The sequence below is a fragment of the Amblyomma maculatum genome, chromosome 2 (assembly GCF_055883805.1).
Source record: "Amblyomma maculatum isolate TAMU_Amacu chromosome 2, ASM5588380v1, whole genome shotgun sequence".
Taxonomy (NCBI): Eukaryota; Metazoa; Arthropoda; class Arachnida; order Ixodida; family Ixodidae; genus Amblyomma; species Amblyomma maculatum.
The window spans coordinates 41,144,434-41,159,117 of NC_139345.1; the positions used below are offsets into that span (position 1 = coordinate 41,144,434).

The window sequence follows — 14,684 nt, forward strand, 5'->3', positions numbered from 1 at the left end:
TTGTGTCTGTACATGCTGTAATTGTCATCAGCACTAGTGCATCCTGCATGCCAAAATGGCTAACGCTGCGGCTGTTATCTGGCATGTATGCATTAAAGGGAATTGCAAGGCATAGGCATAGGCAGTGCATGAAGCCTGTAGCTGCATATGACAGCCTTGTTTCAGAACCATTTTTTTTTTTTTGAAGGTTCTTGCTGCTGCACTGCCAATGCATGCTTCACTTGCTTTTGTCTGCATGGTAGTTCCATTCCTCCAGCACACTGAAGCTGCGCACTTGTCGCATGCTGTTCACAGCTTGTGTGATAAAGTCTCCTCAAGCGTGATGTCACGTGCAGAGAAGCTCCAGCACTACTGTGCTACACACCCAAAGAAGCTGTGGAGACCATTATGGAGCAGTTCTACTTCCGATGCTCCCAATAGTGCGCATGAATCAAAGCGTTTGATGGAACTGCAGAAAATTGTGGTTGTAAGACAGTTTTACTGTATTTGCTTGTTTTTAAAAAGAGGAAAGGCTTTGTGAATGCTCCCACAGTGTGACAGAGCGTCTTATCTTCTCATTCTTTTTTTACGACGAACTGTTGCTCTCATTTTGCAATGCAGCACCTTCTTGTCGGAGTCTGAGTGTGTGCTTCAAAGTCTGCACGAGCTCGCAACTGACTGCTTGCCCAGTATCCTGGATGAATCACCACCAGCTGACCAGGAGGGAGAGCAAGAAAAGCAGTTCCCTACATTAGACAAGTGAGGCTTCACTAGCTATCTCACACCATGTTGCATTCGATTAGAATGTCACGCAGCACTGCCCCTATGAATTTTTCGATGAATTTAATCCCCGTAATGAGTAGTACTGCAGGCTGACTATTGTATTTTTGTTGCAAGTACATTTTCACTTGAAAGACGTTTAAAGCATTCACTCAGTTCCACTTGTAATTATAGTTGGCAAGAAGCAAAATTTCTGGTGTGAAACGAATTTGAATGCTAATATCAGAATATTAGTAAAGAACTTTTAGAAATTAAATTATGAATTAGAATATTAAGCACTGTGTGCAAATTGAATCAAATATATTTCAAAAACTGCGAAGTTAATTAAATTTCAGATAAAATCTTACGCAAACTGGGGCCAGAAAAAAGTTAATTTATTAGTAGCGTGTAAACGACAAATTTTCAGGTGCAAAATGAATACGAATAGCAAAAATTGATCCCAAATATAATATTTGTAAATAATTTCAGAAATTCAGTCAGGTAATGAAAAATAACCGGAAGTATTTTTTCACAAAATGCAGCTATGAAAAGAGAGAGGTATTCCAATAATTTTTAGTTTTTAGCCATTATCAGCATAGTTCGTTATGCTGTAAGGCCTAACTGCTATTAAGTCAAAAAGTAGGAATCTCGCAGTAATACTGTATGTACAGTTATTTCATAAGAATTTCTGTCAGTGAAAAAAATTCATATCGCTGTTTGGCTTATTGGTTTATGCACGAGAATCAGCTGCAAAGTAGATTAACGAAAGGGATGCAGTATAAAACATGCTGAAACGTTCGTGAAATGTGCAATGGGCATGGTTTATGAAATCCCACTCAGCTGCTGACTCATGTATGTTGGTCAGACAGGGCGCTGCGGGAGTGAATGCACAGGGGAGCATCCTTAATCTATTCAGACTAGAGGAGATGCGAACTTGCCCTCTCATTGCATTGTATGCGAAGTTTGTGAGCCACGGCTCAATAGCTTGTAGCCCGTGAGCATTTAGAAGCATATTTCATTAAGGAAAAACGTGATCAATGTATCAGTGACACTTCTGTAATACAGTTGAATCCCGCTATAACGAAATTCACGGTGCACGAAAAAAAATTCGTTCTCGCGGAACTTCGTTATCGCAAAAATTTGACGTGAAACGCAGAAAGAATTGCCCAAGCAGCAGCAAAGGCGTTTAATGCCAAAAATCTGTAAGCTTGGTTTGCTTACGCTTCACGGCGAGCAACGCCGTCACGCGATTTTCGCACTCGGTCAGCAAACCCATTGCAACATCGTCGTCTCGGACAGCAACGAAATTCCTGATGACATCAAAAGCGTCCATCACCTGTACGGCGGTTGCCGCAGCCGGCGCTTCCTGTACGTCGTCGTCTTCTTCATCGGAAGAGTCCTTATCATTCCGGGCAGCTTTTATGATCTGCTCATCACTCACATCTTCGTGAACAACAACACAAGCGTCAGCGCCGATGTATTCGTCGAGCTCGAGATTAGGCGGCACGGTTCCTATTTCTCCCAGCGTTTTCCAGGCGGCCGCGATCCCCGGAGCCGGTGACGCCTCTTCGTCGTCGTCTGTAACGCCTGGTGTTAGGCCAGCAGAGTGTACGGGTCGACCTTCGGCAAATCCGGCGTGCCTGAAACAGTTCACAATTACTGAGCGCCCCAGTGTGCTCCAGGCAGCAGACATAATCTGCAGTGCCACGTACAAGTCCACCTTCGTGTCTCGGCCGGTTTCAGTGTTAAAAAGCAGCCGCTGAATTAACCTCCCGCGGTAAGCGCGCTTCAGGCTAAGAATCACGCCCTGATCGAGAGGCTGTAAGACAGACGTGCAATTGGGAGGGAAAAACCTCAGCTCCGTGTTAGTGAGCTTGACTTCGTCGGAGTGATGCGCTGAACAATTGTCCAAAAGCAAGCAAACTTTACGGCCCTGCCGCTTCATGTCGCGGTCGAATGCCATCATCCACTCGGTGAAAATAGCGCGGGTCATCCATGACTTGTTGTTCGCCTTGTACTGCACAGGTAGGCTACGAGTTCCCTTAAAACAGCGCGGCTTGGCACTTTTGCCTATGACTAACGGCGGACGCTTGTCCGAGCCATCCATGTTTGTGCAAAGCAGCACTGTGATGCGTTTTTTGCTGTGTTTGCCGCCGTGACAGCGCTGCCCCTTGAAGTCGAGCGTCCTAGCCGGCAACATCTCGTAGAATAGCCCGGTCTCGTCGGCGTTGTAAATGTCTGCAGGCGCGAAGTTGCTTAAAATTCCGGCCATGTTACTCGCCTTCCAAGCAGCTGCTCCGTCCACGTCTGCTGACATTGACTCGCCGCACAACACTTTTCCAACGATGTTATGGCGGGCCTTGAAACGGTTTAGCCAGCCAATGCTGGCTTTAAAATCATCAATGCCAAGTAGGCATGCATAGTTCAAGGCTTTCTGCTGGACGATGCTTCCGGACAGGGGGACGTTGCTGGCTCGTGCTTCCACAAACCACGCATGCACTGCTTTGTCCAACTCTTCATGGAGGGGCCGCGTCACCTTTTCGTGCTTCGAGGATGTGCCTGAAGCAAGTGCCATTCTCACGCTGTCCTTATTGCCTAGAATCGTTGACAGCGAACTTGCAGGAATTCCGAAGTCTTCAGCAATTGCCGCTTTCTTCCTTCCGCTTTCTGCTTGGGCGATTATTTGAGCTTTTTGCTCAAGGGAAAGAGTTTTGCGTTTTTTCACTTGCGTTGCCATCGTGTCCTGCGGATGAAAACTCGTCGTTGTCGAAGAGAAAGGCAGCGAGTGAACAACGCGACCACGACACAAAGCCAAAATAGCGGAACTGCAATCACGTGATTTCATGCTTAATGTGGCTTTGGATTTGACTTGGACTTCTCGCCAATAAAACTAGTTTCGGTTTCGATTTTGAACGCGAAAATTTCGTTGAAGCGGAAACGCTCTGCAAAAATGGTTCGTTGTGCAGAGAAATTTAGGCCATTAATTCTTATAGGATACTCGCGGGGAATAAAAAATTATTCGTTGTCGCGGAAATTTCGTTGTGGCGGTATTCGTTGTGGCGGTATTCAACTGTAGCGTACAATGGGGGAAGGAATTTCCTGCACAACTTTTGTTGGCGTGTTGGCAGGCTTGATTGCAATCTTTATCTCTTCCTCCTCTCCTTGCTTAAGCTGGATGCACACTGCCTATATAAGCCTCGCCAACATGAGTAAAACAAGTTGATAGTTTCCACTCTTTCTGTTCTCTTTGTTTTCTTCCGGTGATTGTTTTCTGTGCGTGCAGTTCACCATTAAGAAAAAAGACTTATTGCTGTCATTCATGGAAAAGGGAGTTTGCTGAATGCTGACATGATGCACTTTAAAGTAGATTCATCACCTTTATTATGTCACTGTGCAGGCTTTTGCCGCGTGCTGGCAGTCATTTATTTAAGGAAGGAGCGAGATAAATTGTGCGACAAATGCAAGATATCCATATGGAAATGTCGTAGCCTTTTGCTGCCAGGTTAGATAAACAAGAAGTTCATAATTTGTAAACATGTACGAAATTTGCGAGCTAGCTGCACACTCTTGATTCGAACTATTTGGTAATTAGTTTAATAAATAATGTGCGGTGCAAATCAAATCGAATGGTAAATACTATTTGAAAACCATTTGAAATTATCAAATGTTTACGTACCCTTAAGTATAACATTAAGTTTCTTATGTGTATATATCTTTTTTTTTTTTTTTTTGTCTCGTATCCACTTAACATGTATTTTTAGCACCCAATCAAGTCTTGCTATTACTGCATGCATGAGTGCTGTGCAAAAAAAATACTGAGCAAAAAAAATTTCATCCCACTATAGTGTTATCGATGTCGTTCCTTGAATGTTACAGCTTGCATTGACACCCTTGCATGTTTCTTAAAGTTTTCTGCACTATGTTAGCATGAGCAAATGAAGTTATGCGAATTTTCAGCCACTGTCACTGCATATGATAAGCTGCTGTCATGCTGATACTTTCAATAAACGCCAAAGGGCAACCATAGCTGATCAACTTTTTTTTTTTCAGGTCTACCCTAAATGTGTACTACAAGACGATGTTCTCCAATCTTGCTGAGGGCGTGCAAAGTCTCTCTGCAAAAGCAGTTACTGACCAGGAGGTAGTATTGTTGCTGTTGTGTATTTTTTTTTTGTTTAGATTCTTACAAAAGGAAAAGCAGAAAAGTGTACCGTAACGATTTCATGGATGACCCAACTTTAACTGTTTCAGGAAAAGCTGAAGCAGCTTGAGAAGTGGACCCTTGCCATTGACATTTTTCACAAGTTGGTAGAAGTTGCAAAGGTCAGTGCTTTCTGTAGACATCATAGGTGCAACTTCGAGATTGTTATTTTGGGAGATATAGCTGGGGGGGGGGGCACATCATTGCAGCCACATAAGAAAGGTTGGCAATACCAGCAGTGCTTGTTCTTGGCGACAAGATGAAGGATGTGATTATACATTGAACCTGATCACAGGATGTCATTTGACAGTGAGCGGTAGCATGTCTCTTCTTCCTAAATTGTAAGGTGTGGCTGCGTACTGAATCTGTTGATTCAGTTGTTAAGCATAAAAAAGAGGAGTATGTCCAGGGATGCCAGAACAGGGGGGAGGGGGTAACAGGGGCAAGAGAACCACCCCCTCCCCTGCATTCCAAGTATTCTTATGTGGGGGCTTGGCCTCACCCTCCCATCTGACCTCCTGCTTAGTTTGCATTTTTTTTTGGTGCAATCTGACTTTGACATTCGCATTTCCATAAAACTGGCTATTACCACGACTTCGTATTAGGGAAGTTTACACGAAATATGAAAGCAGGCAAGTATTACAGATGTCAGGCATCACTTTGGTTTTCATAAAACGGCCATTTTAACAACAAAAACATGCTAGCGCAGGTACCAAGATGAGAGCAACTTGCTCGCTGGTCTCATTCTGTGCACAAACGTGAGAAAGAGCACAGAGCAGAGTGAGTGCTTTTCAAGTATAGAAGTAGCAAAAAGAAAAAATAACAACAAAGAAACAGTTTTCTAGCCCCCACAACTGAAAATATACTTCCAGCTCCACTAGGTATGTCTTCAAGTCGGTACATTGAAGCTGGTGCATATTGTTATTATTGAGTTGCAACTGTTCTCCCCAGTTGCAATATGAGCTTCAGTTTGTAAAAGCGTAGCTTTCAAGAAAATGCTGTTTCTGTGAGATGTTAAACAATGATGCTTTTGCAAGTGTTACTGGCAGAGCTTTTCAATGTCATATTTTTTTAATTTACTTTCAGAAATCTTCTGTGCGAAAGAATCTTTCTATTTGTCTGAAGGTGAGCATTTCTTTTGTATTTGGCTGTGCATTTGTGTCTGATTTTACAGGACAGCAGTTCAGAAATGTGTGAAAACTGAGAAGTGCATATTGAGTTCCACGTCAATATTTGAAAGAAATGCTTCTTTGCAGTGTCAGCCAAAGGTTTTACAGGTGACAGGCTGTACACGCTAACTTTGGCAAGAAGGATGGTGAACGTTATGCTTTCTCATTGAACAAGGAGCTCCTTTACAGTTCTGAAACATCTCGGAATTTTTGTTTGACTTGAACGATAACTGTCATAATTAGTTCCTTATTACATGCCTGACCAGAGATATTTTTTGAGAAACCCTCGACTGTGCTAGTATCAATATGCCTTATAGTATCTGCTTGTCATCATTCTGTCCGCCCATCCATGCATGTGCTACAGTAAGTGCACTCATTTTTCCATGTATTTAGCAGCAGGGAGGGATGAGAGTAGTGAGATGGGAAATGTGCTTGTCCTCTGACTGGCATTCACAGGTGGTGAGGGAAGAGAAGCAATTGAAAAAGGAAGCTGGGAAACAAAGGGTGGAAAGCTTGAGTTTCATAAGGCAAATGTTTGGGATTTCAGTTTGTATAGGTTGATGTTTGAGTCAAATGTTTAAGTGAAGCTGTTGAAGGTTTCGGAAGTAGAGAAGTGAACTGCAGGAATCTGCAAGGCATATCGGCATGTAGCAGTGTGTCAGAGGCATTTTTGTGAATAGCCACACGCCCCTACCCCCCTACACACACCTTTTTCACAGTCAAATGCAGTGGAACCTAATTGATACAATTCTAGCGAAAATTAAAAATTAAAACATCTGAAAATCATCAGTTGGGAATGAAAACATACTTGGCAAAGAACTTAATTTTATTATCATGCTTTGAACGACCTGTCATTCTGGGCTATTGAGAAGCAAGTTTTTCTGAAACTCGTACTAAGAGTCGCAGTTTCATTGCTTAGTACTCTTCACCCGCAATCACGAAAACTTTTTCGTTGCTTCTTGAAGGCAAATTCGAAACCACGTGAGTTTTTCATACATTTTTGCGCTCTTATTAATACGATTATATTAGCCATATAAAAGTACATTGCTTTTGAAGGGTGTCTGTCAAGAATGAAAAACAAACAAACAAGCGTTATGCCAAAAAAACATATTAATTGGGGTTTTTTGTTAACAAGATTTCACTGTAGAAATCGCATTGCTTATTCATATTCAAATTTATTGAAGCCGTCTCAGTGCAGGGCTTCATTTTGGCATTTGTCACATGTTGTGCTTGCAGTAACACTTCTACTTGTTGTAAAGCCCAATGCATATTTATTGTTATCTGTAAATTAAGAAGCTAGTGGAATGTTTCTGGAAGGTTAGGGTATTTATTGTTTGCTAAATATAGAGATGCAAGATATCAGTAGGCATTTATGCAACCGGCATTTGTCACATGTTGTGCTTGCAGTAACACTTCTACTTGTTGTAAAGCCCAATGCATATTTATTGTTATCTGTAAATTAAGAAGCTAGTGGAATGTTTCTGGAAGGTTAGGGTATTTATTGTTTGCTAAATATAGAGATGCAAGATATCAGTAGGCATTTATGCAACTAAAGAAATGCACCAGCTGTGGTCAGAGTAGGTTCGACAAACTGCCCTGCACTGCGTGCGGTACTAGTATTTACAAGCCTCATATGCTACTGATTGTCCCAGAGCATAAATTTTGCGCTTTTGCTAAAGTTCTGTCCTACGTTTTCTCTCCTGCACTGTGAGCAGTTTGGACGTCAGTTCTTGGAGTCCTTCCTGCGAAACGGAATGCCCCTGCTCGACTCACTGTTCAAGTCTCAGCCTGCAGAAGTTCAAGCACTCCTCAAGAACCTGCAGCAGAGCACGCGATACCTGCAGCACATTTGCAGCCACTCCAAGGTCAGCCCCTGCCAGTCAGGAACAGAGCAAGATGTTAAGCATACGAGTGCATGAATACCCGCGCGACCTGAGGGTTCAGTACAGCAATGATACTATTTCATTGTGACTTTCTCAATTTCAGCATTTATTTTGTTTTAAAGGCACAGTGTCAACCACCATCCATTTATGAGTGCGATCCAGCTGCACAGAGTCACTGATTGCTAGGGAATTTACTTAGTTATTCATTTTGCATGCAAGCACCTTACATGTCCTCTGTTATAGGTGTAAATGTCACACTGTGAGATTGTGGTCTAGATCATTCTTTTAAATAACCTTTACCTCTTTATACCCACGGAATTGAATTCAAAGTTTCATATTTCTTTGACAGTTAGGTGTGTGTAATATTCAAGATAATTTGGTGCGTGGCTGCTTCTAGAATGAATACTTCAACAGCCATTGCACTGTGTTTCTTCTCTAAATGCAGCTAGTAAAGGATGTGGCCCTGACGGGACAAGTTCCTGCCGTGCGCAAGACGCTGGAAGGCTTTGTCTTTCGTGTCAAGGCAATGCTGACTGTCAACCATTGCCGGGAAGCTTTCTGGGTTGGGAACCTCAAGAACCGAGACCTCAAGGTGACACTGATCTTTAATCCAGAAGGTTAGGGATACACTGCAGCATGGTTTCAAACTAGGTGCTGTTAAGCGTAAGGACAACTTTCAATCTTGCTATGCTATGCTATGCTTACATTGATGCATTACAGTTGATGCAAGACGTGGGATGAAAGTATGCAGATTTAATTAGCGTCATGTGAATATTCTTAACAGTATTGAGTTAGCAATACTGATTTCAGGTTAATTAGCTGCTCAAATTTTCACACTGAACTCAGTGATACTGGGCAGGAGCAGTAAGTCACTGTATATTCTGTGAAAAGTTTGACTTCTGCAAAGATTACCTACTGTTCAAGCCATGTTTCAATGGAATTGTGAATGTTGGGATCATCCTCAAGCAGCCGAGCCAAGATATGAATATTTCTTATGTAATGCCCTTATGCAATGCCCTTATGTAATGCCCCTCATCGGGCCTTTAAGGAAAATAAATGAAATTTCGTCATATGCTTTATGTAGGGCGAAGAAATTTTGACGCAGTCAGTGCGTGACGATTCGGATGCGGAAATTGCACCTGCTGAACACGAAGAGGCTGGCAATGATTCGGTGAGCCTTTGAATGTCACACATTTACTACATATCAGTTTATCATCATCGCCATCATTATCCGGACTATACCCACTGCAGGGTGAAGGCCTCTCCCATACGCCTCCACTTAACCTGGTCCTATGCTAGCTGCATCCACTTGACCCCTGCAAACTGCTTAACCTCATCCACCCACCTAACTTTCTGCCGCCCCCTGCTATGCTTTTTTTCCCTTGGAATCCAATTTGTTTTTCTAAGGGACCATTGGTTGTTCTCTATACACACTGCATGCCCTGCCCATGCCCATTTCTTCTTGATTTCCACTAAAATTCATTAACTCGAGTTATTTCTCTGGCCTACTCTGCACGCTTCCTATCCCTTAACGTTACTACAGCGAAGCGCTCAAAATCACAAAGGACAAGGAGGGAACAGGACAATGCGCTATTGTCCTGTTCCCTCCTCGTCCTTTGCGATTTTGAGCGCTTCGCTGTATTGACGATGAACCAACACGCCCAAACATTTTCCCTCCTTAACGTCACACCTACCTTTTTTTGTTCCATAGCCCTCTGCGTTGTCCTCAACTTAAGTAGAACTTTTTTTGTTAGCCTCCACGTTTCAGCATCATAGGTGAGTACAGGTAAGATTCAACTGTTGTATACTTTCCTCTTAAATGCGCTTCATCCCAATCTAATTCTCCAAGTTATTTCCCTTTCGTGGTCCGGATCTGCGGCCACTACCTGTCCTAAGTAGACATATTCGCGTACCACTTCCAACGCTTTGCTACCTATTTAAAACTGCTGTTCCTTTCCCAGGCTGTTCAGCAATACCTTAGTATTTTCAAGCCTATCTTTCTGCTATTCCTGTCTATGTCATCATTCATTATTTGCAGTTCATCCCCTGAGTTACTTAGCAAGGCAATATCATCAGCAAATCGCAGATTACTGAGATAATCTCCATCTACCCTTATCTCTAACTGCTCCCATTCCAAGTCTTTACTTCCTCTAAGCAAGCTGTGAATAGTTCTGGGGAGATCTCCTTGCCTAACACCTTTCTTTGTGAGATCTTTTTTTACTTTCTTTATGCAGAACTATGGTTGCAGTTGAGCCACTATAGATATCTTCCAGTACTTTTGCATACGGCTCGTCTACACCCTGATTTCGCAACATCTGTATGACTGCCGAGGTTTCTACTGAGTCAAATGCTTTTTCGTAATCAATGAATGCTACATATGAGGGCTGTTTATATTCCGATTATTTTTCTATCACCTGGCTGATGGTATGGATATGATTGATAGTAGAGTACCCTTTCCAAAAGCCTGCTTGATCTTTTCCTTGATTGAAGCCTAAGATTGCCCTGATTCTGTTAGTGATTACCTTAGTAAACTTCTTATATGTAACAGATAGTGAGCTGATTGGCCTGTAATCCTTCAAGTCCTTACCAACTCTTTTCTTATGAGCTAAGATAATGTTAGTGTTCTTTCATGACTCTGGTACCGTCTATGACACCAGTCATTGCGTATACAAGGTGGCCAGTTTTTCTAGCAGGATATGCCCCCCGTCCTTCAACAAATCTGTAGTTACCTGATCCTCCCCAGCTGCTTTCCCCCTTTTCATAATTTCTATTGCTTTCTTAACCTCGTCTTTCGTCACTGGCAGAACTTCTGACTGCTTCTCACTTTTGCCAATCTCATTATTGTCCTGACTGCTTCATCTGCTATATAGATCTGTATGGAACTCTCTGGCTACTTTGACTATCTTATCCATATTCGCGATAATGTTGCCTGCCTTGTCCCTTAGCGCATACATCTGATTTTCGCCTATGGCCAATTTTCTATCTCTTCACCGCTTTAAGGCTACCCTTGTTCTTTAGAGCATGCTCAGTTTTCCTCATGTTGTGCTTCCTTATGTCGACCACTTTACATTTATTGATTAGTGTTGATATTTCTGTCAGTTCTATTCTGTCTGTTGGGTTAGTAGCTTTCAGACTGGCATTTTTAATCAAATCTTTCGTCTCTTTAGATTTACCAGTGTCCTCTCTAACTATCCTACCGCCTACTTCTACTGTGCACGCAGTAACGATATCTCTGAAGTTATTGTTCATTGCTTTACGCTAAGGTCATCATCCTCGGTTAAAGCTAAATATCTATTCTATCGCGAGATTCTGAATTCTTCTGCCCGCCCCCTCACTGCTAATTTGTTGATGGGTCAATTTATATGCTTAAATAATAAATCTTGCTGAATGCCTTGTTTGCCTAGGATGCCAGCCATAATGGAGAAGAAAATGGAGCAGACGAACCCATGGAACCTGAGATAAGTGAAGAATTTTGAGGGATTATTGTTGTGGAAAGCTGCGAGCCTCACCATTTCATTTTTCATGTACACAAATGTGTTTATGTTACTAGTTAAAAGCCATTTTATTTTTTACAAGTTACTGTAATATATTTTTTGCTTTATATGTGCCAGTGTGGCAGTTAGCCCTGCTACTTGTTCATTTTAACAGACATGAACCTGTTCTCTCAGTTAAGTGTTACTTGTCTTATTGTATGAGAGTGCAAAATATTTGCTGTATCAATAAACACCTTTACAAAGTTTACATTGCATATTTGAGGCTTTTCTTGAGTTTGTCAGTGATTATGTTCGGGCTTTCAGAAAGTAATTTATTGCGGCATGTCATGGTCAGTGTGGATACCTTTTTCGTTTATGTATAAATGCCATCAACCACAAGGGCATTTGTGCACAGCTCATATTTTAACATCTTGCTTCCTTTTTTGATAACAACAGGGTTGGTTTGTTGGTTTGGTTTATGGGGTGCAACGTCCCAAAGCAACTCGGGCTATGAGAGATGCGGTAATGAAGGAATCGGGAAATTTCGACCACCTGGTGTTCTTTAGCATGCACTAACATCGCACAGCACACGGGCGTGGCCTGAATTCAATCCCGCATCCTTGAGCACAGCATTCAAGCGCCCTAACCACTGCATTGCCATGGCAGGGCGAACGAGAGGGTTGACTACAGGATTGAACAACAGAATTAAGGCTTACAAAGCATGTGAAGTTGATGTTACAGTTGTCGCCAAGTCGTTGCAGAGTTCTAGTCAAAGGGAGTGGTACACCTGTTTGTATGAATATAGAGCCTTTTCTTACAGTATATAAAAGACACTGAAGGGTACCTATTCTGAGATGGGGTAACCTGGCAAAAAGCCTGCAGTCACTCAGGAAACATACGCTATGAAAACTTGATGTGTCCATATCTTAGTTTGTCACCCTGGTACATGCAGCATAGTACTGAGGCCTTTACAACACCTGTGTTCAGTCTTCATTCAATGTAACACATTACCAGTAGTTGTGGGTGTTTACAAGAAAAGGAATGATGCAGTAACCATATTGTAGTAAGCACTTGATATGCGCCGTGCAGGAAGAGACGAGGGTGGCAAAAGGCAAGGAGGCTTGAAGTGTTGGTGTAGTCAAAGTCCCGGGATTTATTTGTGACCATCCAGGGTTCTTTAGCATGTTTATAGGGTTGTGCAGCTCAAGTGCATTTACACATTTTGCCTCGTAGAAATTTGGCATGCCGTAACCAGGAGATTCCAACAAACACCACCACAGAGCCATTGCAAAACATATTTTGCTTGTTCAGTGAAGGTAGCTGCAACAATTTATGGTATTCAGAGGTAGAAAGCCTGTCAGTTTAATTTTTTTTAACGAAAAGTACTCTGTCTCCAAAGCATTCTTGGGCATGCCATACAATTTCACATCTCTTGTGCATTCGTGGCACCTCACTGGTGCCCATAATAGGGCTGAATTTAGTAGCACGGGCCACCGTATGCTTTATTTAGGACATGCCATGAGTTCTTGTTGCCACCTTACGAATACTATAAGCGGCATGCATCCATTTGAACTTTACTTCGTTGATGGCGACCCAGAGCATCAGCTCGCTGACCTCTACTTTGAGATGAAGGTCCTTCTCATTAACCTTCCGGTTAGCCTTGTCTTCATATAGCTGCCTCATATCGTACAGATTGCCTAATGTCATCTGCTTGCCTGACTCTACCTCTGTTTGCCACTCTTCCCATCCTATAGGACGGTTGCCTTATCTGATTATCCATTAACTGCTAGCCCTTCACAGTTTTTACCCAACTGATTATTGGCTATCTGCTATCCAGAGTTGTGCTCTTGTGAAGAGGGCAGAAGAATATTGCTTTCTAGTTTGTTGTTATTATAGAGAACAAAAAAGTAACTAAATGATTTGGTTGAATCGGCTTCCACTGGTGGCATATCTTTTCTACTTTTTTATATCATCTGCGTGAATTTGTTGGTTGCAGGCTGCTTCAACGTATTTAGCCAGTTGGCAGGCTTGAAGGAGCTCTGTGGAACGTGCTTGCAAAGCTCTCTGCTTTGAGAGCTGGAATACATAACTTGAATTGAGAAGTTCCGCAGTCCAGGAAACTTGGAAAGCTGTTAACTACCAGCGGAATTACATTGCTTTTCATGCAAATGGAATGACGCGCAAAGCGTGGATTGTAGTGGTCTGCGAAGTTTAAGTAATGTCCTTGCGGTCATATTGGCTGCTTTTTCATTGGTGTGTGCTAGGAGAATTAAAATAATCATCTTTACCTCTGCGAGACCATGCGAAGGCAGGTCTGTGTTTTTTCTGATCGGGTAAAATAGTGCACCACAATGGAGATGCTTTCATGCTATGCAAAGCAGATTTGCCTTCCTGGTAGTTAGACTAGACTAAAAGGAATGAGATATCACTGGTTACTGCACTTTCTCTGTGATGTCTGTGGTAATTTAAGTAAAGTGACGTCAGCTAATATATCAGCTGTTCAGCAAACATTTAAAAAAATGTCTAGTTTAAAACAACGTTTGTAGGAACAGCTTTGGCAGACAGTTTATGCAGATAGTATCTTCTAATATACGGCTAATTAACACAAATTATTTAAGTAATGCAGTCCAGTACCAATGGGGACCAATCTGAAAAAAGCGGCCTTGGCCTTATGATGCTCCAACATCGATCGACACCTTGGCCCAAGCTGGAACAGCGAGGTTCGGATTGGTTATTACAACAGCCTTGCACCAGCTGACATTTGGCCACCAACATGGGGACAAGGCTGGAGGTCAGCCTCGCCGATACCACCCAGCCCAACTTGAAAAATGATCTTGGCCCTATCTTAGTTCAGCGTCAACAGACACCTTGGCCCAGGCTAGGTCATCAAGGTTGGGATTGGTTACTGGCTTTACACCGGCTGAATTGGCTAGTGACATAGGGTCAAGAGCAAATGTAGACACTGTCCACCCAAGCAAAGCAAAATGCTGAATATGTTTGGAAGCTCACCAAATTTTTCATGTAGATGGAGACACGTGTTCTTCCGAAAGTTTGCAAATTAAGCAGCATTGCTATTGTTTTTGTCAATACAACGTCAGGATAAGGTACTTTACTCAAACGTACACACTTTATTGTGTATATTGCCTAGTGATAAAGAAAGTGACATAGCAACATCTATGCAACATTAGGGACTGACATTTGGAACGATTCAGGCTACACT

General features: G+C 42.4%; 1 protein-coding gene across 2 annotated transcripts in view; it reads left to right on the plus strand.

Annotated features, from left to right (window-relative positions):
- The window catches only part of Fancd2 (Fanconi anemia complementation group D2), a 67,813-nt gene extending 56,081 nt beyond the window's left edge, over positions 1-11,732 (plus strand). For both annotated transcript variants that reach the window (XM_084593999.1, XM_084594000.1), the window contains exons 35-42: positions 601-738; positions 4,789-4,879; positions 4,990-5,061; positions 6,026-6,064; positions 7,824-7,973; positions 8,437-8,583; positions 9,076-9,162; positions 11,396-11,732. In XM_084593999.1, coding sequence (XP_084450125.1) covers positions 601-738; positions 4,789-4,879; positions 4,990-5,061; positions 6,026-6,064; positions 7,824-7,973; positions 8,437-8,583; positions 9,076-9,162; positions 11,396-11,467 — 796 coding nt within the window. In that variant the 3' untranslated portion in view covers positions 11,468-11,732. The remainder of the gene's footprint in view (positions 1-600; positions 739-4,788; positions 4,880-4,989; positions 5,062-6,025; positions 6,065-7,823; positions 7,974-8,436; positions 8,584-9,075; positions 9,163-11,395) is intronic.
- The last annotated feature ends 2,952 nt before the right edge of the window (positions 11,733-14,684 follow it).